This window comes from Hibiscus syriacus, unplaced genomic scaffold (assembly GCF_006381635.1).
Source record: "Hibiscus syriacus cultivar Baekdansim isolate YM2019G1 unplaced genomic scaffold, ASM638163v2 tig00111105_pilon, whole genome shotgun sequence".
Lineage (NCBI taxonomy): Eukaryota > Viridiplantae > Streptophyta > Magnoliopsida > Malvales > Malvaceae > Hibiscus > Hibiscus syriacus.
Window position 1 is genome coordinate 5,292,500 of NW_024062987.1, and position 25,571 is coordinate 5,318,070.

The 25,571-nt window shown below is 34.2% G+C and overlaps 1 protein-coding gene and 1 pseudogene across 1 annotated transcript; both read left to right on the top strand.

Moving 5' to 3' along the window:
• The first annotated feature begins 20,986 nt into the window (after positions 1–20,986).
• LOC120153878 (WAT1-related protein At5g07050-like) lies at positions 20,987–22,780 on the top strand. Its single transcript, XM_039165743.1, has 7 exons — positions 20,987–21,211; positions 21,321–21,383; positions 21,466–21,582; positions 21,690–21,939; positions 22,019–22,180; positions 22,258–22,409; positions 22,503–22,780. Exons 1-7 carry the CDS (start codon positions 21,009–21,011, stop codon positions 22,660–22,662), a joined length of 1,107 nt encoding a protein of 368 aa, XP_039021674.1. The 5' UTR covers positions 20,987–21,008; the 3' UTR covers positions 22,663–22,780.
• Positions 22,781–23,519: 739 nt separating this feature from the next.
• On the top strand, positions 23,520–24,729 carry LOC120153689 (annotated as a pseudogene).
• Positions 24,730–25,571: the final 842 nt, after the last annotated feature.

Below are 25,571 nucleotides of genomic sequence, written 5' to 3' on the forward strand. Positions count from 1 at the left end.
CTACCACACAATTGACGCAGATCGAATCGAAAGCAATGACCCTTGGTATTTCAATGGACATCTGCTAGTTTTACATCGGTTATTAAATGAAGAGGATCTGAAATCAGTACCTCTTCAATCAGTGGATTTATGGGTTCATATTGAAGATCTACTAGTTGGTTTTACTTCTGAAGGAATGGCTACTCAGTTGGGGAATTTCATAAGCAAATTTCTTTAGTACGACACTTCGATGATTACACTTGGATATAAAGGAACCATGCACATTAGGGTGAGTATTGACATTCGCTACCCTTTAAACGAGAGAAGAAACTTGCATTTTTTAGAGGTAAAACTACTTATGTCCTGTTTTGTTATGAAAAACTACGTTATTTTGTTTTTTGTGTGGGAAGTTAGGACATGGAGAAGGATTTTTCCCTCTGCAGGTTTTATAGGATAAGAAAGAGCACATCTTTCAATGGGATGAGTCTATGCGAGCTATTTCGAGACAGAAAAGGGCATTGCAAAGTCCATGGTTACGGGAGGATGAGAGAAAGGATACCACATTCTCGACTAGACAGGGAAAAAATGATGATAGATTAGTGAAGGGGATTAAATCTAGGTTTGTGGTTAAGCCAATTCTAGAGCATGTTGTTGAATTGGAAAATCAAAGTTCACAGGATGTTATAATGAAGGGGAGCCAGGAGAATTTTCCCATTGAAAAGAAAGATAATTTAAAGTGACAACGGCATTCTTTTTCACCAAGTAAGAGTGGACAGACTTTTACGAGTGATCACTCAGAACCAGCGACAGGACTGCAAATCCAGGCCGACCGATCCCAATGAAGCTCATAAGTTAGAATGTCTGGGGTTTGGGGAAACCTCAGGCATGTAGGCGCCTTTGGCACTTACTGAAGGACACAAACCCTTCTATAATTTTCTTGATTGAAACGAATTTACAGAATACTAGAATGGAGAAAGTAAGGCATTTTTGTGGTTTTAATAATGACATTGAGGTTAGCTCTCGGGGAAGTTGTGGTGGACTGTGTTTGGCGTGGAAAAAGGATTGTGATGTTAGTTTGTGCCTTTTTTCGGACATGCATATCGATGTATTTATTATAGATTTGTCGGAGGATCAGAAGTGGATATACACCGGTTTCTATGGTGTTCTTGAGGGGGAAAAGATAAAGTGTTTCTTGGGATTTTCTCCGGCATCTAGATGATGAGCTGAATATTCCCTTGCTTGTTATAGGGGATTTCAACGAGATTCTACTCTCTACAGAAAAGTGAGGTGGTCAGGATAGGAACGAACGTTATATGGAGAACTTTCAAATTATTTTATCAGAGTGTGGGTTGGTTGATATTGGCTTTACCGAGAATTGGTACACGCAGGAGAGGGGGAGCAAAGAATCAAATAATATATAGGAAATACTTGATCGGATTGTGGCAAATTCATCCTGGTTTGATTTTTCCCTGTTTATTGTCTATCACACTTAACCCGTGTTATGCTTAACCATTGTCCCTTTCTTCTTGATACAGTGACCGAGTCTCGGGCGAAAAGGCATTGACACTTTAAATTCGAGGCATCTTGGTTGGTGGAAGAAATGTGTGAAGATGAGGTGCTCCTTCCGTTGGGTTCCTCAACAGGTTCGGTTTTAGAGAGTCTTCATACCGTTCGAGATCAACTGGATGGGTGGTTTCGAAAAACTTGACGCTATGAAAAGTTGACCGAAGAAGATTTGAAGAAGCGTCTGGTTGACCTTAGTGAGTTTACACCATCGTATGAGGTTTTGGGAGAGATGGCGGAAGTCCAACTAAAACTGAATTTAGAAAAAGACAAATCAGAACTTTACTGGATCAAAGGGAAAGAGCAAATTGGCCTCGAAATGGGGACCAAAATATTGCCTTTTTTCATCGGTTTACCACTGAAAGAAAGAGATGGAATCGAATTAAGTCCCTTGAGACTGATGATGTCGTCTAAATTGTTGATGATTGCGACTTAGAGGAACTTTCCAAAAATTACTTGGTTGATTTATTTAAATCCTCGGGTGTTTATGAGTTTAGCGAAGTTCTTGATGGTATGTCTGGGTGCATTTCCAATGACATGAATAAGAAACTTTTTATGGAGTTCACTTATGAGGATGTGGTTAGAGCGGTTAATGAGATGAATCCACTCAAAGCCTCAGTTGAGGATGGGTTGGGTGCCGTATTCTACCACAGATTTTGGTACATTATAGGTCATGATGTTGCCTATTATTGTTTGGATTTGATTAATAGGGACACATACATAAGGCTAGTGAACAATACTCATATAGTTCTTATACCGAAGATTCACTCTCTAACAAGAATGCACACTTTCTCCCGATTAATCTATGCAACATGTTGTTTAAAATTGTGTCAAAAATGCTAGTAACCGGATGTAGGGGATTTCACATTGTTGTATTAACGAGGCACAAAGCATTTTTATGTCGGGTCAATAGATCACAGACAACATAATCTCGACCTATGAACTTTTGCATTCTTTCCTTTTACAGGCGCGCTTGTAATAAAGGTTTCTTTGCTCTCAAACTAGATATGAGTAATGCCTATGATCGGGTTGAGTAGAAATTTGTGTGGGCAGTAATAAGACGGATGAGTTTCACTGATCATTGGATTTCAAAGATTCGTCAGTGTGTTAGTACGATGACTTATTATGTGATTGTTAACGGTGTTGTTGGGGACGAGTTTTTTTCTAATCGTGGCCTTCGGCAAGGAGACCCGTTGAGTCCGTATTTATTTCTTCTTTACAGCGAGGGATTATCATCCCTAATTAAGCAAGCAGTGGAACTGGGGAGTTTGAAATGTATCAGGGTTAATCGGCATGCTTCGCTGATTACCCATCTAATGTTCGCAGATGATTGTTTGTTATTTGGTGAAGCGGATTCATCTAATTCCAGCTCCATTTCGGTTATTATCCGCACATATTTTCGGGTCAGGTTATTAATCTTGATAAATCGAGCTTATTGTTCAGCTCCAACGTGATCGAACAAAATAGGGTAGATGTACGAAGTATACTGGGTGTTACTAGCTCAGCGAACCTGGAGAAATATTTGGGGTTGTTAGCGATCATAGGTCATAAGAAGAAATGTGCCTTCACTCAGCTCAACGAGAAAATCACTGCTCGAATCACTTCTTGGAGCGTTCGCTAGTTATCCCAGGGAGGCAGAGAAGTTTTTATCAAATCGGTACTACATGCAATACCTTTATTTGCTATGTATTGTTTCTTACTCACGAAGAGTTTATGTTCGGATATAGAAGGGATAATTGCGAGATTCTGGTGGCAAAAGTCTCCGCAGAAGAAAGACATCCATTGATGTTCGTGGAAGTCTCTTTGCAAGTTGAAAAAAATGGTGGCCTTAGGTTTCGTGATTTAAGCAATTTTAATATTGTCCTCCTCATGAAACAAGGGTGGAAGCTGATTCAAGATACGGGTTCTTTAATGAGCCGATTAATTTGAGCCAAATATTATCCGAATTTTGGATTTTTGGCAGGCATAATTGTGTTCAGGTTCGTCGTATATCTAGCACAGTGTTTGGAGCGCAAGGAATGTTTTTGAGATTGGTGTTTGTTGGAGAGTTGGTTCGGGGACATCTATCTCTATATGGAATGATTTTTGGCTACCAACTCATCCTTCAACTTGGATAGAAAGTCCTTGTATAAATAGTCTCAATCGGGTTATGGATTAATTTGACCAAAGTACAAACTCTTGGAAAATGAATTTGATTTATAATTGTTTCTCCTCGGCTGAAGCATATTTAATTAGTTCTATTCCTCTTCCCTCTATGGGTATGAAAGATTGTCGAGTTTGGGGAGGAGAGAAGACAAAGGTTTACTCGATGCGGAGTGGCTACTGAATTTTTTTAGGAAAATTTAGACTCAACACAGGGTCAAGATCTGTTTAGGCATCTTTGGGATAGTTTATGTCAATGAAAAATCAAGCTTTAAAGGTAGAGATTTATCCACAACTTGGTCCCTACCAAACATAACCTTTACTACAAGAGAATCACGAATAATCCATTTTGCTTTAGATGTCCACAACAGGTAGACTCATTGGAACATACGCTTTGGAGTTGCGATAATGTTCAAGAGGTATGACATCATTTTAATTTCACCAGACCTAATATGGGTACTATATATACTGTTAAAGATTGTTGAGTTGGATTGTTGCTAATTACCATAAAAGCAAACATGGTTTATGTCTTATAATCATGTGAGTAATTTGGTTTTCACGAAACAAGCATTATCATACGGGAAAAAGACAAGCATCATGGAAATTACCTTGTTCATTACAAACTACTGTCGTGAATTCAAAATTATTCAGAGCAGAATTAATGTTCCAAGCCGGGTGCATCTGGCCCAATGACAGCTCCCTCTCGCCCGTAGGTCAAGGCAAATTTCGACGCTGGCTACAATTCTACAACAAAGGAGGGTTGGTCAAGGGTGCTAGTTTGGGATGATGAAGGTCAAATTCTTGAGCTTGTAGGAGGAAATTAGCTCGGTCTACCTCTATGTTTGTGGCTGAAGCTTTAGCAGCCATGCATGCAACCCAATTGGTGCTCAATCTTGGTTTCTCACATATTTGTTTTGAAGGTGATTCTAGAGCGGTGATTACGAGATTAGAGGCTTGAGAAATAGATTTTTCTGAAATCGGAGCGATGATTTTTGATGGCTGAAGACTTACCTCGCTCTTGCATGCAAGTTCCTTCCACCATGTCCTCAGATCTGTAAACGGGGTGGCTCACATTTTGGGGTCGCTTTATTCCGTCTCTGAGGAGGATGAGTTTTGGGTCAAAGAAGCCCTACCCCTGGTTTCGTTCTGTTGAGTTAATCGATCGACCGAATCGGCCAAGAGGGGGTGAATTGGCAATTAAATTTTGGTGGAAGCTTTAGCAGAAAATTGAAAGTAATTGCACAGTGATTTAGAGTGGTTCGACTTTCTCAATCAAAGTCTACGTCCACTACCTTAGCTATCCACACTAAGGATTTTCCAAGAAATTCACTAATTTGTTCTTTCTTTTGAGGCCAAAGAGATAACCTTACAACTCCCTCAAGAATATACCCCAATTCTTGAGAACACTCTTTCTCAAAGAGAAGATTACAAATTTGCAAACTTACAAGGAAATCCTCACAAGGTAGATTGTTTGCACAATTCTAGAACAAAGAAGAGAACGCTAAAAAATGAATACAATTCAGTACAAGTAGTGTTCTTGAAAGCAAAATGAATATTGAATGAAAAATAGGCTTGAAATTCTCAAACTTAAGGTTTTATACTTTCTCTTTGATTCTCTCTTGATTCTTGTTGATTATTGTTTCTTGTTATTGATCAATGACTTCTAAGCTTGTTTAAATACACCTTCAAATGATTCTGAACGTTGGGGATGCTTAGTGGTGTCAATAGAGCCGTTTAAGTGTGAAAAATAATTAATTAAAGAAGTTGGGAGCGTCAGTGCATCAATGCATACCCATGGTGCATCAGTGTAAAATTCAAATATTTTGACCGTTGGACCCTTAGTGCATCGGTGCATCGATGTTTCAAAATAGCCAGAGTGTATCGATGCATGGCTGGTGCATCGATGCATCAAATGCATTCGATGTTTTCATAAAATCCTCAGTGCATCGATGTATGGTATGTGCATCGATGCATGAAATGCATTCTATGTTCAATTTAATTCATAGTGCATCGATGCATGGATTGGTGCATCGGTGCATCACTTTGATAAATTGATTTTAGGCTTGATTTTGGTTCAAAATACTTTATGAAAATTGTTTCAAAAATAGTTTAAGTATAAAATACAATTTTATACATTTAGTAAGGTTTGAATTTGAACTTGAAAGATTTGGAGTAATAATTTGATATTCGATTAATTAAATCGAATATACTTAGAAAATCATTTGTAAAATCTTAAAATTCATTTAAACTTAATTTGTTATATCGAAACACACAAATGTTTTCAACAATCTCCCCCTTTTCGATATAACAAAACATTTGTGTTATTTTAAGATTTTCTAAAATTTTGAAATCAATTTTGAAAAATTACTCCCCCTTACTACAACACTTCTCCCCTTTAACACTTTTACACTTCTCCCCCTTTTTGTTAAGTCAAAAAGACATTAAAATGTTTTAAACAAGGTTTTGAAAAGTATAGCCAATTGATTTTAAATTATATATAAAGCTTAAGTTGCTAAGATCACAATCAAAAGAGATATTAGTCATTAGTTCCATAATCAATATTCATAAACAAATGTGAAATGGCATAATTGGTCATATATATCTAATGATGCAAAAATAAGAAAATTCAACCAAACCAAATATATATATATATTAAGTTCAAAATCCAATCATCCAAACAATAACAAATTCAAGCATTTAACAATCCAAAACAAACAATCCAGAAACATCAAAAACAATCCAAGTTTGAAATACTAAGAAAGCATGGAGAAAAGGTCTAATCCATCGGAGGGTCGGGAGGAGGAGGATAATGAGCTCGAACTTCAAGAGTGAGTGTGTCCATACGTTCACGCGTCTCCCGCTGAAACTCAGTAATCTGAGACTCTATGGAGGCAAACCTCAAATCAAACGACTCCAAGAATGATTGAAAATATAGTGGCATTTGATCTTCTTGCCATGCCGGTTCCGGTGCAGGCTCATCGTCTGGAATGTGATCATCGATATCTTGCATAAGTTGTTGAAACTCAGGATCATCGTCAGCAGCCGGTGCCGGAGGAGGAGGAGCACAAGAAGAGTTAGGAGCAGCTCGTGAAGAACTAGTTCTCGGGGTTTGCTTATCGGGTCGAAATACCCAAAGACTGATTTCCTCGTCTTGTTTCCAATCCACTTTCTTCAAGGAAGTAAGATTAATTTGATTTTGGAGTGAGATAGGATTGTCGAGAGAGACGTTTAGACCGAGTTTGATAAAGAGGTTACTCAGAAGACATCCATAAATCAATGTTTCAACCTATTTTGAAGGAACAATGTTTATGATATCCACTAGTTGACTAAAAATAATGTGGGACATATTTATTTTGATCTTATTTTTAATACAGTGCATCCACCATAAATCCCTAGCACGAAGAGTGGAGTACCTTCCTCCAGATGGTCTAAACCACCAAGAGATCATCAAATGGAGAAAACGATCTTGATGAGATCGTAGAGTACTAACACTAGAATTTGGAACATAGGGATATTCCACATTTTTATTTTCATTATATAACCCATCATCATCTAACCCATCATCATCTAAACCAAAACGGAAAGCTATAGTCTCGGGGTCAATATTAATATATTGGTCTAAAAGATAGGATCTAATGGCTATAGTCCCATATTGAGTTTCATTTTGAATACATACCGCATTGGAATAGAAAATACGGACTAACTTGTTAGGATTTTTTGGAAGCTCGAATCGACAACCGGAACAGATTGCAAAGAGGGGTCGGAACGGTTTTGTGTTTAGGGAGTAAGGAGATTGAAAGATAGAGAATTATACAACGATTTATAGTGGTTCGACTTTCTCAATCAAAGTCTACGTCCACTACCTTAGCTCCTCACCAAGGATTTTCCAACAAATTCACTAATTTGTTCTTTCTTTTGAGGATAAAGAGTAACCTTACAAACTCCTAGTTTTCCGGGCTAAACTAGAACCTTTCCCTAGCTTTTACATGGGATTAGCTAGAACCTTTCCCCTTTACAAAAGGATAAGAAATGTAAACAAGAAAACCACTCTAAGGTAGGTGTTTACAAGATTGAGCTCACAAGAACAAAATATATACAAGATAAAGATAAAATAAGAATGAAAAACTCTTCTCTTGTGTTTGATTGCTTGGATAGTTGTTCTATTGCTTCTTCAAGTGTCTTTAGTTTGTATTTATAGCTTGGAATGTTTTTGAAGTCGTATATAGTCGTTGGGGATGTTTTGGAGCCGTCTGGGGATGAGAAACAATTAATAAAACAGCTTGGAGCGTGGGGTGAATCGGTAGCCCCTAATGGGGAATCGGTTCCCTAAGTGCAATATGTTTTTGACCGTTAGGCATGGGGGAATCGGTACCCCCTGGGGGGGAATCGGTACCCACTGGGGGGGAATTTGTTCCCCCTGGGGGGAATCTGTACCCCCTGGGCAATCTGATTTTTCTTGAAACCCTTTAAAAAATATATATTTTTGGCTCGATTAAGGCTCGAAATACTTTGTAAAATTGTTTAAAAAGTTTAAGTATAAAACACAATTTTACTTTAGTAAGGATTAAAATGAACTTTGAAAGACTGGAGTAATATTTGATATTCGAATTACATCGAATATACTTAGAAAATCTTTGTAAAATCTTAAAAATTCATTTAACTTAATTTGTTATATTAAAACATCAAAATGTTTTCAACAATCTCCCCCTTTTTTATATAACAAAACATTTGAGTAATTTTAAGATTTTGAAATCAAGTTTGAAAAATTATTCCCCCTTACTTTAACACTTCTCCCCTTTAAAACACTTTAACACTTCTCCCCCTTTTTGTTAAATAAAAAAGACTCTAATCTTTGAAGTTCAAAATAACTTTGGAGAGTAAGTAGTAAATTTGACATTTTAAAAAAAAAAATCATTTGAAAAATCAAAACTCCCCCTCAATAAATGCATTCCAAATAAAATTTAGCTTTAAGAACAAGACACTTAAACAAAATTAAATTTCAACAAAGAATAACAAACATGTTAGTAGCACATGAAATTAATATATCCAAGACTAAAATACTTTATGCAATACCAATTGTTAAAATTTGATATCAATACCAATTGTTAAAATTAAGTGCATATGCATAAAGTTTTCCAAAAATGTTATGCATTTGAAAATTTTGATATCAATTATTAGAGAGATATCATTTTCATTTAAACCACATGCATAAACATTCAAATTTAGGTAAAAAATTTTAAAATTTGTAAAATCAAAGTATTTGAAAATTTGATATCAATTGTTAGAGAGACATCAATTTCATTAAAACCAACTTTGACCAAAATTTTATTATGATGAACTAAAAATTCTTAAAAATTAATATAACTTTAAAATTTTCATCATAATCATCTTTTCAACATACATGAGATTAAAACAATGATGCATAATCATTTAAAACCAAAACTCATGCATGCTTAAAATCGAATGAGTAACCAAATAACCAAAATTAAAAGCATTAAGCTTAGAGGTTACCCATTCCTTTTTCATGTATGGCTAGAGTATCTTGAATATCATCACTTTCATCACCATTGCTCCCACACACCTACAAGAGACATTTAAGTAGATTTTGGTATCCAAATTACTTTGGATCCTTGGACGTTAGTTTCAATGCCCCTTGTTCCTTTCGGAACCCATACTTGCCTAATTTTAAAACGTTTTCCTTTCTTCAAAGGACAAGTATGTTCCAAATGACCATGATAATGGCAATGTGAGCATTTTGCCATTTTTAAACATAATATATTATTTTTAGAAATTAATTCTTTTTCTTTTGTTAAGCTTTCAAGCTTAACTTCTAACTCAAAATTTTTCTTTTCTAAATAATTTATTTTGATTTTTGAAAGTTCTAAATCATTTTTCAAAATTTCATTTTGATTTTCAAAATCAACTCTAGCTTTCAAAATCGATTTATTTTCAATTTTTAGTTTTGAAATTAATTTTGTATATATGGAATTCATGGTCTCAAATCCCAAATACAACCTATTATAAACATCTTGTAACTCATCAAAACTAAATGAATTAAATTCATTTGAGTTAGAAGATACCTCGAATTCTTCTTGAGTGGTCATGAGGCATAGGTTGATTACTTCATCTTCATCATTGGAATCATCTTCATCACTCCAAGATGCAACAAATGCCTTCTTCCCCTTTTTATTTAGAAGAAGACATTCATACATGACATGCCCCTTTCTTTGACAATCGAAACATACTGGGGGACTCTTCTTCTTGGTTGATTCATGTTTCACTTCCTTGGAAAACATGAATATCTTGAGTTCCATCAAGAGCTTGACCATCTCTTCTTTTTGTTCATCATCATCTTCAACCACCTCATCACTTGAATCTTGATAGCTTTCATTGATGCCTACGTCCTCATTTTTCTTCTTCTTCTTCTTGTTTTTCTTCTCTTCCCTTTCTTCATCTTCCTTTACCATCATCTCATGAGTGAGAAGGGAACCAATTAGCTCGTCGAGAGTGAGAGACTTTAGGTTTCTTGCTTCGATAATTACCATATTCTTTGATTGCCACTCCTTTGGAAGAGAGTAAATCATCTTCCTCACAAGCTCCTCAGTTGGGATTACTTCTCCATATCCCTTGAGACCATTAACAATCACGGAAAATCTATCCGTCATAACTTTGATGTCTTCATCGGGTTTCATCTTGAAGTTCTCGTAGCTATGGTTGAGAAGACTTTTCTTTGATTCCCTCACTTCGTCGGTTCCTTCATGAGTGACTTGGAGCTTATCCCAAATCTCTTTGGCACTGGAACAAGATGAGACTCTTCCATATTCATTTAGGCATAAAGCACAAAATAGAATATGTATAACCTTAGCATTAAGCTGGAAATATTTCTGCTCTTCTCTACTCCAGTCGTTGTACTTGCCGGGTGGAGATGAGTAACCATCCATGATTGAGTTCCAAGCTCCTAGATTGTAGGATTGAATAAAGAACATCATCTTATTCTTCCAATGTGCATAATTTGCTTCATTGAAGAAAGGTGGCTTGTTGACCGGTTGTGAATCCATAATAGGATATTCTTCAAGATAATAAGCACCGGAGGAAAAAGTCATTTCTTTGTTGGTTGCATTGGGAATTGGTAGAGCTTCTTCGAGGATCGTCTCAAGGTGGTTAAACCTTCTTAACGAGTTAGGTTCTAATGCCAATTGTTAGGATTTTTTGGAAGCTCGAATCGACAACCGGAACGGTTTGCAAAGAGGGGTCGGAACGGTTTTGTGTTTAGGGAGTAAGTAGATTGAAAGATAGAGAATTGCACAGCGATTTATGGTGGTTCGACTTTCTCAATCAAAGTCTACGTCTACTACCTTAGCTCCTCACCAAGGATTTTCTAACAAATTCACTAATTTGTTCTTTCTTTTGAGGATAAAGAGTAACCTTACAAACTCCCTAGTTTTTTCGGGCTAAACTAAAACGTTTCCCTAGCTTTTACACGGGATTATCTAGAACCTTTCCCCTTTACAAAATGATAAGAAATGTAAACAAGAAAACCTCTCTAAGATAGGTGTTTACAAGATTGAGCTCACAAGAACAAAATATATATACAAGAGAAATATCAAATAAGAATGAACAACTTTTCTCTTGTGTTTGATTGCTTGGATAGTTGTTCTATTGCTTCTTCAAGTGTCCTTAGCTTGTATTTATAGCTTGGAATGTGTTTGAAGTCGTATATAGTCGTTGGGGATGTTTTGGAACTGTTTGGGGATGAGAAACAATTAATAAAACAACTTGGAGCGTGGGGGGAATCGGTACCCCCTCATGGGGAATCGGTTCCCTAAGTGCAATCTATTTTTTACCGTTAGACAGGGGGAATCGGTACCCCCTGGGGGGGAATCTGTACCCCATGGGCAATCTGATTTTTCTTGAAACCCTTTAAAAAGAAAATATTTTTGGCTCGATTAAGGCTCGAAATACTTTGTAAAATTGTTTTAAAATAGTTTAAGTATAAAACACAATTTTGCACTTTAGTAAGGATTAAAATAAACTTTGAAAGACTTGGAGTAATATTTTGATATTCGAATAATTACATCGAATATACTTAGAAAATCTTTTGTAAAATCTTAAAATTCATTTAACTTAATTTGTTATATCGAAACATCAAAATGTTTTCAACATAACTGTTGATAAACGATAGGTTTGAGCTGAAACATTTTATCAAACTTCCAAGCTTTAAGAATCGGAAGGGTATTCAAAGTCAATATCTATCATAGCTTGAAGAAAATGAATACGCTCTTCTTGGATTCTATAAGATTGAAAGGAATTTCTGTACCTAGAGTACAATTCGTCTCTACGATGCTCAGGCATGTTAAAATAAGATCCTAATAGAGATATAGGTGGAGGAGGAACGGGATTAGGAGGTTGGTTTTAACGAGAACGACTCGATGAAGTCCTAGGGCGTTTTGAATTTGACATGTTTTAAAGATTCGGAAAAAGGAATGTAACCTGCAATTTGAAACACATGTATGCACAATAATCAATCCCAAAACTCAATTGAGTCCTAAATAATTCAAGGTTCTATAAACCAAATCCTAATGGGCAAGGTTTTGAAAACTATTTGAAAACAATTTTTGTAAAATCATAATATGTATAGCTTTTATGAAAACAACATAATTAAATAAAAAACATCAAATTTAAAAATTAAATTCAAATATTTCGATTTTTTATTACAAAAATTCAAAAAATTTCTTTGAAAATTTGTGAGTTTTTGATGATATTGGTTGTAAAATCTAGTTTGTAATCATCAAACAATCAATGCCCAATAAAATGTTCATCCTAGAATTAATTAAAACTAGTAATAAAATTAGAATATGATAAAATAGAGGTTTTTAGGAAAAATACCTTGAAAATTTTGGATTTGAGAGGAATGAGATATTGTGTTGCACGATTTAATGATAGTAGCAGGATATAGAGATGAAAAGCTCGAAGATTCTGACAAATTTTTGATGATTTTGAGTAAAAGGAGATTTAGAGAAAGAAAGGCGACAAGGGAGTGTTTTTGAGGGTTTTGAAACAAAGAAGATAATCAGGGTTTTTAACCAAAACCCGATCGATGCATCGATGCATGGCCTTGTGCATCGATATACATTCAAGGCGTGCATCGGTGCACCTTCATGGTGTATCGATGCACATTCAAGGATGCATCGATGCACTGTTATGTGTATCGATGCATGAAGCACAAAAATATCAAAAATCTGTTTTAAACACTCAAAATGTTAAATTAATTGCCACGAGTGGTATTGGCAACTTATATATTGAAAATTAATCATGTTCAATCAATCAAATTAATCCTTAAACTACTTTTGAACATAAAATTAATTTTCATCAAGCAACATAAACTCCCCCTAACTAATAGCAAAGAATACAATCAAAAATTATTATTATAAGCATTTTTCATTTATACTTAAAAGTGATAAAATTATTTTAAACACTAAGTGAAGATATGTCAGCTAAACCTAATTCTCTCCTAAGTGTCCAAAATTTTTCCTCGTCTAAAGGTTTTGTAAAGATATTCTCAAATTGGTGCAAAGTATCAACGAATTCTAAAATTACATCTTCCTTAGTGACATGGTCTCTAATGAAGTGATGTCTAATTTCAATATGCTTAGTTCTAGAGTGTTGGATGGGAGTTTTAGTGAGACAAATAGCACTAGTATTGTCACACTTGATAGGAATGGTACTTACTTCAATTCCATAGTAAAAAAGTTGTTGTTTCATCCATAAAACTTGTGCACAACAACTACCAGTTGAAATGTATTCCGCTTCAGTGGTAGACAATGCTACATAATTTTGTTTCTTTGAAAACCAAGAAATCAGCATATTTCGAAGGAATTGGAAAGTACCGGAGGTGTTTTTCCTATCTAATTTGCAACATCCATAATCCGCATCAGAGAAGGCATGCAAGCTAAAGGTATAGTCTCTAGGATACCAAAGTCCTAAACTAGGAGTGCCCTTAAGGTATCTAAAGATTCTCTTAACAGCTAGTAAATGTGATTCCTTAGGGCATGATTGAAATCTAGCACATAAACAAATGCTAGACATAATGTCTGGTCTACTTGCAGTTAGATAAAGCAAAGAACCAATCATTGACCTATATAATTTAACATCCACACATTTACCTTATTCATCTATGTCAAGCTTTGTCAATGAGCTCATTGGAGTGTTATGTGGCTTCCCATTTTCCAGTCCAAACTTCTTGAGCATATCTTTGACGTACTTAGCTTGATTGATGAAGATGTCATCTTTTCTTTGCTTGATTTGGAGTCCCAAGAAAAATGAGAGCTCCCCCATCATGCTCATCTCGAATTCACTTTGCATTAGCTTAGAAAATTCTTGGCAAAGAACATCATTAGTAGAACCAAATATTATATTATTAACATAAATTTGAACTACTAATAAATCTTTACCTTTATGCTTTAAAAACAATGTAGTGTCAACCTTTCCTTTGGAAAAACCTTTCTCAATTAAAAAGTTTGACAATCTTTCATACAAAGCTCTAGGAGCTTGTTTTAAACCATAAAGTGCTTTTGTCAACTTAAGAATATGATTTGGAAATTTTAAATCTTCAAAACCAGGATGTTGTTCCACATACACTTCTTCCTTTATAAAACCATTTAAAAATGCACTTTTAACATCCATTTGATATAATTTAAATTCATGAAAACATGCAAATGCTAATAACATTCTAATTGCTTTCATCCTAGCTACGGGAGCGTATGTTTCATCATAGTCTATGTCTTCTTCTTGAGTATAGCCTTGAGCAACAAGTCTAGCCTTGTTTCTCACTATATTACCACTCTCATCAAGTTTATTCCTAAATACCCATCTAGTACCTACAATATATTTATTACTAGGCCTTTCAACTAATGTCCATACTTTACTTCTCTCAAATTGATTTAACTCTTCTTGCATAGCCATAATCCAATGTTCATCTTTTAATGCTTCTTTAATATTCTTAGGCTCTATGCATGAGATAATGCAACATAATTACAAATATTTCTAAGAGAAGATTGAGTTGTTACCCCTTTGGATGGATCACTTATAACCTCACCATCATTGACATAGTTGTACTCTCTTGGGTAAGATACTTCATTTTCTTCAAATGGTTGGATTCTCGAGAGGATCTTGAGTTTCCTCATCTTTCGTTTCTTCCTTTGATGATGGTTCTCCAACGTCATGTTCAACGTCATTTATATTTATAATACCTACATCACCATTCAAACAAGAATCCTTCCTCGGAAGGGGATTATCATCGAAAACAACATGTATAGACTCTTCTACAACTAAAGTTCTTTTATTAAATACTCGATAAGCTTTAGAATTTAAGGAATAACCCAGAAAAATTCCTTCATGACTTTTAGCATCAAATTTGCCAAGATTGTCTTACCGTTGTTTAAAACAAACATTTACATCCAAAGGATGAAATAACTAATGTTAGGTTTTTATTTTTGAAAATTTCATATGGAGTTTTCTTTAAAATTGGCCTAATCATTACTCGATTTACAATATAACAAGCGGTATTTGTGGCTTCCGCCCAACAATATTTTGGCAAATTGTTTTCACAAAGCATGGTTCTAGCCATTTTTTCTAAAGTTCGATTTTTCCTCTCAACAACTCCATTTTGTTGAGGGGTTCTAGGTGCTGAAAAATTATGGCTAATACCATTAAAATTACAAAAATCAGTAAATCCAAGATTTTCAAATTCAGTTCCATGATCACTCCTAACACTAGTTATAGAGTAACCTTTTTCGTTTTGGATTACTTTTGAAAACTTGATGAATTTTTCTAATGCTTCATCTTTAGTACTTAAGAATAAAACCCAAGTATATCTAGAATAGTCATCTACCAAGACAAATGCATATTGTTTTCCACCCAAGCTAGTAGTCCTAGTTGACCCAAAAAGATCTATATGGATCAATTGTAATACTCTACTAGTTGATATATCATTAATAGATTCAAAAGAAATTCGCTTTTTTTTTCCTTTAGCACAAGCATCACATATTTTATCATTATCAAATTTAAGCTTAGGTAACCCTCGAACTAAATTTCCTTGAATTAATCATTGCAAAACACTCATACTAGCATGTCTTAGTCTCCTATGCCATGACCAACTATCATGCTCATCCTTATCAACTAGGCATAAATTAGTCATATCAATAGAGTCTAAATGCACCATGTATATGTTTCCTATTCTATGACCAACAAACATAATCCGATTAGATGCAATGTCAATAACTTTACAACCATTAGTTTCAAACATGACATTGAATCATTTATCACATAATTGACTAATACTTAAGAGATTATGCTTTAATCCATTCATATATAAAACATTTTTAATTTGTATGGAAGAGGTATTACCTATGGTACCTATAACTTCAATGTGACCTTTTGAATTATCACCAAAAGTCACTTATCCTCTATTTTTGGTGTTAAGCTCTATGAACCGGCTTTTGTCTTCGGTCACGTGTCTTGAGCATCCACTATCAAGGTACCATGAGTTTGAATTTATTTCTCGTGCCTTGTAGCAATGCTCATTTCCTACAAACATAGATTAATTTCTAATTTTTGGTACCCAAATTCTTTTGGGCCAATATTCATTAGTTTCCAAAATCCTAGTCCCCTTAGATATCCATTTGTGTAGGATATCCTTATCTTTAGTAGTAACGAGTCCTTTAGGAACCCATATACTTCTAACGATTTTTCCATTAGAGGTTCTTCGGGGACCTCTATGATTGTAGTTTTTAAAACTTTTTCTAACAAAGTTGGATTTTGAATTTTCTCCATTTTCAAAATGTTTTGTTCCAATTTTATCAAAAGAAGCTTTAAGATCATCAATTTTCTTTTGATGATCATCATTAACCTTTGAAAGTAAATTTTCCAAATCTAAATTTTTCTTTTCAAACTCTTCTAGTTTGATTTGCAAATCACTAATTTTACTTTCAAAATCATTGTTGGTTTTGGATATGAGCTTATTTTCATTTTTCAATTTTGAAACATCATTTTTGTATTTTAAAAACAATTTCTCATAATCCGAAGCCAACCCATTATATTCCTCTAATAACTCATCATAAGATAAATCATCTAATTCAAATGAGTTAGAGGTTACCTTAGAATTTTCCCCGAATGCCATCAAGCACAAGTTTGCTACTTCTTGTTCCTCTTCATCATAACCCTCTTCATCGCTCCATGTAACCACATGAGCCTTGTGCTTATTCTTTTATTGGCCCTTTCTTTTCAATTATGGGCAATCATATTTGACATGCCCCGACTTTTTGCATTCATAGCAAATGATAGGGTCCTTCTCTTTTGGTTCATTTTTTATACCTTCATTTCGTTTGAATTTTCTTCCTCGATAAGGTCTCATCATTTTTCTGAACCATTTGGCAAACAATGTCATTTCCTCGTCATAGTCATCTTCATCTGAATCACTCTCATCTTTTGTGGATTTGATAGTAACTCCAATGTTTTTCTTCTTTTCCTTCTCCTTTGGTGTCTCATCAATCTTATCGAGGTCCACCTCATCTTCAAGCATCATTTCATGAGTGAGGAGGGAACCAATTAGCTCTTCAAGAGTTAAGGATTTTAGGTTCTTAGCCTCGATAATTGACGTCTTCTTGGATTGCCATGATTTTGGAAGTGAGTAAACTAACTTCCTCACAAGCTTTTCGTTTGGAATTATCTCTCAATATGATTTGAGACCATTGGCAATCGTTGAGAATCTATCCGTCATAGCTTTGATATCTTCATTTGGTTTCATCTTGAAATTTTCATAGTTATGTGTTAGAAGACTAATTTTAGATTCTTTTACCTCGTCGGTGCCTTCATGAGTGACTTGTAGTTTATCCCATATTTCTTTGGCGGTTGTCCAATATGAAACTCTTCCATATTCATCTGGTCCAAGAGCACAAAATATGATATGGATTGCTTTGGAATTGAGCTGGAACATTCTTGTCTCTCATTCACTCCACAATCTTAGATGAGTGGGAGGCTTGATATATTCGTCTTCTACAATATTCCATGCTCCCATGTCACTTGCTTAAATGAAATACATCATCATATTCTTCCAATAGGCATAGTTAGCTTCATTGAAGAAATGAGGCTTGTTGATGGGCATCGAATCGAGACCAGAGTCGACATTTGAAGTAGAGGTCATTGATGACTTGATAATCGATGTAACTCTTCCCGAATCAACTCAAGAGGCGATTAAACCTTCAAATGAGTGAGGCTATGATACCAATTATTGAGTTTAATCGATCGACGGAATCGGCCAAGAGGGGGTGAATTGGCAATTAAAATTTTGGTGGAAGCTTTTGCAGAAAATTGAAAGTAATTGCACATCGATTTAGAGTGGTTCGACTTTCTCAATCAAAGTCTACGTCCACTACCTTAGGTATCCACACTAAGAATTTTCCAACAAATTCACTAATTTTTTCTTTCTTTTGAGGCCAAAGAGATAGCCTTACAACTCCCTCAAGAATATACCCCAATTCTTGATAACACTCTTTCTCAAAGAGAATATTACAAATTTGCAAACTTACAAGGAAATCCTCACATGGTAGATTGTTTGCACAATTCTAGAAAAAAGAAGAGAACACTCAAATATGAATACAATTGAGTACAAGTAGTGTTCTTAAAAGCAAAATGAATATTGAATGAAAAATAGGCTTGAAATGTTCAAACTTGAGGTTTGATGCTTTCTCTTTGATTCTCTCTTGATTCTTGTTGATTGTTGTTTCTTGTTATTGATCAATGGCTTCTAAGCTTGTTTAAATACACCTTCAAATGATTCTGAATGTTGGGGATGCTTAGTGGAGTCAATAGAGTCGTTTAAGTGTGAAAACAATTAATTAAAGCAGTTGGGAGCGTCAGTGCATCGATGCATACCCATGGTGCATCGGTGCATCAGTGTAAAATTCAAATATTTTGACCGTTGGACCCTTAGTGCATCGGTGCACTAAGAGTGCATCGATGCATCAAGTGCATTTGATGTTTCAAAATAGCCAGAGTGCATCGATGCATGGCTGGTGCATCGATGCATCAAATGCATTCGATGTTTTCATAAAATCCTCAGTGCATCGATGCATGGTATGTGCATCGATGCATGAAATGCATTCGATGTTTAATTTAATTCATAGTGCATCAATGCATAGATTGATGCATCGGTGCATCACTTTGATAAATTGATTTTAGGCTTGATTTTGGTTCAAAATACTTTATGAAAATTGTTTAAAAAATAGTTTAAGTATAAAACACAATTTTACACATTTAGTAAGGGTTTGAATTTGAACTTGAAAGACTTGGAGTAATAATTTGATACTCGATTAATTAAATCGAATATACTTAGAAAATCATTTGTAAAATCTTAAAATTCATTTAAACTTAATTTGTTATATCGAAACACAAAAATGTTTTCAACACGTTCCAAGGTGTTGAAGACCGAAGGCTCTCCAGGTCGGATTAGTTCCGACCCTTTTCTCTCAGTTGGATCAGAGCAGGTTCCACGCCCGTTGTTTTTTAATTCCTTGTTCAAGCTTTAGTCTAAAAGATCTTCCCTCAAGGAATTAGATGTCGTTTCATTTCTTAGGGGGTTTTAGTTTTTATTTGTTTTGTTCTTTGTGCTCTTTGTGACTGTTGAGTTAGTTTCTTTTTTCAGCTCTTACTCGATGTTTTGGATTCTATGTTTGGTTCCAATAATACCCCTCTGATATTCATAGTAAAAAAATTATTAATTTTAATAGTATGTTATTTATGTATATATTTTTGTATTTATAAAACATAATAACATATTTAATAGTATAAGTGGAAGCTAAATGTTAAGATCTCTCACGATTAAGGATTAATATTTTCTTTTCGCACGTCTTATGAAAATTGACCAATTTAATATTACTTTTAAAAGGTGCTGTAAAAAATATTTTTAAAAGTAATTTTAAAAAGTGCATCTAAAATTTAACTATTTGAAATTAATGTTAAATAATAATTTTAAAAAGATAAAATATTCATTTTAAATATATTATAAATTAAATAATTATGAATTACAATATAATTTTATCCCAAAATGATTTTTCACCGTAAAAATTAGAAATTTGAGTTTTCGAGATTAGATTGAAAATCATTTTTTCAACAATAATTTTAAATCAACTTTTGAGCTTTTAATATTACCTATGTGGATAGAAAATCAATTTTACATTACCAGAAACATTCTTAAAACTGTAGGACAATAACGAGATTCTTTTACACTCGCCGTCTCTTCAAGTCATGAAATAACATTTTAAATTTATTGATTATGAAAATCGAAGAAAAATGTTGAAAAAAAGGTTGAAATCCAAATTAAAATTCAAAATAAAAAATATATGAGTGAAATCAAGTTTTACTTTATCCGTATGTGATATAGGCTTTTCATAGTTCCATGAGCCAATGCCATTAGCAGCGTATCTAAACATGAAGAGGAAAAATGGAAGGAATTCCCTCAACCAAGTAACTCCAACCCCCTTCCACAAGTTATTCCTATTAAGTTGCAAATATATAGTGAAGTAAATTCTCTACCTTCTTTACCATAAATGAAAGCTAATTAAATCCCGTCTCAATGCCAAGCTATATATTACCACAATGGCTAAACATTAAGACCACTTCTTACAATTTTCACCTTCATTTTTTGGTTTGGAAAGGAAAGGGTCAAGTTATTATCTTGAGCAAAGGAAAGGACAGGTTGAGCCGTGACCTAATTTTTAAAATACATTTTTATTATATAAATCAAATTTTTATTAAGCTAAGTAGACTCGATTTAGACTTATAAATCGTATACAATATAGATTTGTTAAAATTTAATTATCTGGACATTTTAAGAGATAATATTATCCCATCGGACCATACCATGCACCAAAAGTGTTTTAGTTACTGTTACGCAACATAATGCACCGACACATGCTTGAGGTATGGACTGCTGCTGCCTCAAATCTATTATTTATTTTTCTTCAATAATATGTTGCGAATATAAAATAGTATTTATTTAGAATATTTCTTAGTACTTAATAACGTGTACGTATCCTATAGATGTTACGTAGTTATTGGAGACATCGTTTTCTTGTATCACTGAAATCGATCAATATATTTAATTTGAAGAGATTATAAAAACGAGACCAGTCCCCAACTTCACCTTTAGGGAGGATCACAAACACTTCTTCAGCTCTTCTTCCTTTACCAAAGCTGCAACTCTACACCTTTTAATTTTTGGCTGATTTTTGCATAAAAAAAATCTGCTAAGAATTAAGAAGAAAAGAATGGAGAAGATGAGATGCTGTAGCAATGTCCTTGAGAGCTCCAAACCTTATGTTGCAATGATTTCACTGCAATTCGGGTACGCTGGCATGAATATCATCACCAAAGTTTCACTTAACCGAGGCATGAACCACTTCGTCCTCGTCGTCTACCGTCACGCTTTCGCAACTGCTGCCATAGCTCCCTTCGCTTTCATTTTCGAAAGGTTCAAATTCAACCACACGTGTATGTATGTATGTATGTATGTATGTATCAACTGAGATCTTTTTCATACAATATATGCTGAGTGGTACTATGTTTTTAACATATTTCAGGAGAGGGCAGCCAAAGATAACAGTCCCACTCTTTATGCAAATATTTATCCTGGCTCTTCTGGGGTTAGTTCTTTTCTACTTTTCATGCATAGATTTTGCTCTAGAGTCTTAAATTTATTCAATTTTCCTTTTCATAAAACAACAGGCCTGTGATTGACCAGAACTTCTACTATGCTGGGCTGAAATATACATCTGCAACTTTCTCCTGTGCTAAGAGCAATGTGCTTCCTGCAATGACGTTTATCATGGCTGTCATCTGCCGGTACATACATGCTATTTTTTTGTTTTTTGTTTTTGTCAAGAACAGATTTGGTTAAGGACCGAGTAGACTGATTGTTGTCTGGTTTTGTAATGAAAACATATACACAGGATGGAGAAGATTGATGTAAAGAAAGTGAGATGTCAAGCAAAGATGTTGGGGACAACGGTGACAGTGGTCGGAGCAATGCTTATGACGTTGTACAAAGGACCCATTGTTGATCTGTTCTGGAGCAAGAATTATGTTCATACTAGCCAAAATCAATCTTATGTTACTCATACTACTGACAGAGATTGGGTCAAAGGCTCCATTCTCCTTCTCATTGCCACCTTTGCTTGGGCTTCCCTATTCGTTTTGCAGGTATTATATTAATCAAGCACCAAATTTACTTAACTTTTTTCTGAATTTGATTCATTGTTCTGGTGACTTATTTCGCAAGGCAAAAGCATTGAAGACATACAAGGATCATCAGCTTTCTCTAACATCACTGGTGTGCTTTGTGGGAACTGTACAAGCAACTGCAGTGACATTTGTGATGGAACACAAGGCCTCTGTTTGGCAAATCGGTTGGGACATGAACCTCCTTGCTGCTGCCTATGCTGTAATAAAATCATCTCCCCTCTATTATTATGTTGCATGTGCTATATATATTAATTAAATTTGATTTTTTTTTTTCAGGGGATTGTGACATCAAGCATATCATACTATGTTCAAGGGATGGTAATAAAGAAAAGGGGCCCAGTGTTTGCCACTGCTTTCAGCCCTCTGATGATGATCATAGTTGCAATCATGGGGTCGTTCATCCTGGCTGAGAAGATTTTCCTTGGAGGGTAAATTTTTATTTTTTAACTTCTCCATTACATCATTTCATTCACTGACAATAAAGTAGTAATATTTTTTTCTTTTGGGTTGGTGAATTGTAGTGTGATGGGTTCCATATTGATAGTAATAGGGCTGTACTCAGTGTTATGGGGAAAGCACAAGGAAGAAGATGAGAGGGCAGAAGCAATTGAAGCTAATAAAATTGTTTCTGTAGTGGCAATCACTATGCCAAAGCAAATGCCAGATCCCCTTAAAATATAATTCAAGTTTAATTCATAATTCAGTTTATCATCTTCACTTGCATGTTGTAGGTGGAAAACAAGATGAAATGATCACCTGGTTAATGAGTTGAATCACTAGTTCGAGAACCTTTTCTGCCTTGTATATTTTGGTGGGTTTTAGTTGAATAAAGTAATGCAATTTTCAAATGGTAAAAGATCTCTGTAAATTCATGGGCACGTTCCAAAATCTGAATAATTTATTAACCTAAAAATGGTTTTTTTTCTTGTTGATTTTTATCCTGTTCAATCAAGACCCAAATGCCATGACTAGAAATGTTGACGGGATGTCACGACTTAATATTTTGCTAAAGTAATGTGTTACCGAAAATATTAATATTTTTTATCATTTTTGGTCAAATACTTTTTAAAATATTATTTTTTATCAAAAATGTTAATATTTAACGCTACCTATAATATTTAATATTTTTGATAAAGTGTTACTTAAAATATTATTTTTTTTCTATTGTAAATATTAATATTAGGTGCTACCTATAATGTTATTTTTCTACCAAAAAGTAGGTAACGAAATTAAGATTTCTAATAAAAAAATAATATTTTAAATAATATTTTACCAAAATATTAAAAAATACTAATATTTTTAATAACTGATTTTTCTTAACTGTATATTAAAGTTATCTTACAACATAACTATACAGCAGGCAAATTGTTAGCCCAATTGAAGGGTCAATACTGAAATGTTCGTTTAGACCAAAAAAGACAAAAAGAAGAAAAAACCCAAATTATCGGGGGTATAAGTTCTCGCCATTTCCTTCTACTTGCTTGAGCTACTATTTCTTGGAATCTTACAGAGCTGTCCCTAAAAGAAAAAAAAATAAAGAATTTTTCTTTGCAATGGCGGACAAAGCGGTGATATTAGGACCAGGAAGTTCATGACTAACAGGCTTCTTTCCAGGAAACAATTCGTGAGTACCCTTTTCGTTTTTCTCGGTAACCAAACATAGATCAATGCTAATCGTTTCAGTGGTAGATTTTTAATCTCGTTTTCCTTATTAGTTTCTTCGTTTAGGGTTTAGTATCAGTTTTAGATTTGATTAAACAAGGAAATTACAGAAAAAGCAATAGCAAAATGTGGTGTTTTATTGTATTGCTAATAAGATGCTGAACTTAAAACTTTGATTAAAGCTTGCAAAATATTATTACAGTAAAATATGTTCTTTATTTTTCCCCCTTTTTTGTAGATCATTGATGTTTTACATCCTGGGAGACCCAATATTTCCTAGGTAAACCTATATTCTGTTTTCCAATAATGTCCGTCTTATCTGCTTGAATGGTTTGATTGCTTGTATGGACTGGATTTCTATTGTTTTGTTATCTTTAGGCAGAGTTGAAGGAGAAGCTTTCCCGAATGTATGAGGTGAAGGACCCCAATTCAATCTTTTTGTTCAAGTTTAGGACTCATTTTGGAGGCGGCAAATCTACCGGGTTCGGTTTGATTTACGATTCTGTCGAGAACGCGAATAAGTACGAGCCGAAGTACAGGCTGATCAGGGTAATTTTCCCATGAGTTTATTCTTCGTCTCTGATATCTAGTTTTGATTCTGTCCATAGTGTATTTGCATAATGCTTAATCTCTAAATGCATGTTCCCCATTGCATACCGTTTGCCTTCCTATTTGTAGTTATGAGTAGCATTCATGCCGGTGCATCTTTGAAACACTAATCACTTGTTGCTTTTTCCAGAACGGACTCGATAACAAGGTAGAGAAATCGAGGAAACAACTGAAGGAAAGGAAGAACAGGGCTAAGAAGATCCGTAGAGTAAAGAAGGCAAGTTTAACCCACTTTTTCACTTGAACCGCTGTTGATTTTTAAGAGCTTAAATGACTGGCAATGTTCTGATTATCCCACTTTTTTTGAGTGTTTCTAATAGACCAAGGCCAGTGAAGCATCAAAGAAGAAGCGAGAGCTAAAGGGAAGGTAAAGATTGTGCTTATCATAGAGCCAATGCTTTTCAACAGAGTTTTTTAGGTGTTGTTCAACACTTCAACCTTTATTTTTGGAAACTACATTTTGGTTGCTGCAGCTGTTGTCTGATATGTGTAGTTATATTATTACTATTATCCTAATTCCTTATTGAGGAGTTTTTTTGGGTTGAATTTAATGGTGAGATTAAAATTTAAATATTGGGTCTTAAATATCATGATTAAATTTTTAGATAATTCGTTTATTTAATTTTAAGCTGATAATTGGATTTCGAAACATTCTTTAGTCACTAAACAAATTTACGTGATTGACTGTCATTAAATTAATTCAATTTTAATCGAATAATAAATGTAAGATTAGATTTAGAATTTATAAAAAAAAATGAATAATAAACACTTAAACTATAAAAACTCTCCGGAGGTGTGACCTATAACATACGTTAGTGGCCGAAATAGAGCTAATGGTCTGTACATTTTTCACTTCTGGAGCTTATCTATTAAAGGGATCTATCATCTTTGATTATCATCCTTCGTTCAATAATGGCTCAATATTCGTAGTCAATTTGACCCACAGATCATGTTACTTTTTAATTAGCTAAATAAATAATTTCTCAATTTAAAATTAAAAAAAATCATGACATGAAATGTGATGCGATATTAAGTTCAAAGCTTAGCGAGTTAGTTGGCCCAATTACCCAATAAATTTGAATTCATATCCTTGCATATCATGAAATTTAATTATAAATTTTAAGTATTAAAGTTAAAATAAATTTAAAAACAGAACAAAATTTTATGTAATTTGCCTTTATTTTTTTAAAAAAAAATAGTAATACATCCAAAAAAATGGTAAATATTGAATTGATTAATCTGTTTGTGAATAAGATGCCTATACAAATTATTATTTTATATTTTAAGTTTATGGGTGTGAAAAGATAATATTAAAAAAT

Bases quoted from the DNA above. Each gene is read 5' to 3' on its own strand.
- LOC120153878 (XM_039165743.1), top strand. From the start codon at position 21,009: ATGGAGAAGATGAGATGCTGTAGCAATGTCCTTGAGAGCTCCAAACCT. The intron at 21,384-21,465 runs GTTAGTTCTTTT...ATAAAACAACAG, and splicing joins TTTATCCTGGCTCTTCTGGG to GCCTGTGATTGACCAGAACT. The intron at 22,181-22,257 runs GTAATAAAATCA...TTTTTTTTTCAG, and splicing joins TCCTTGCTGCTGCCTATGCT to GGGATTGTGACATCAAGCAT.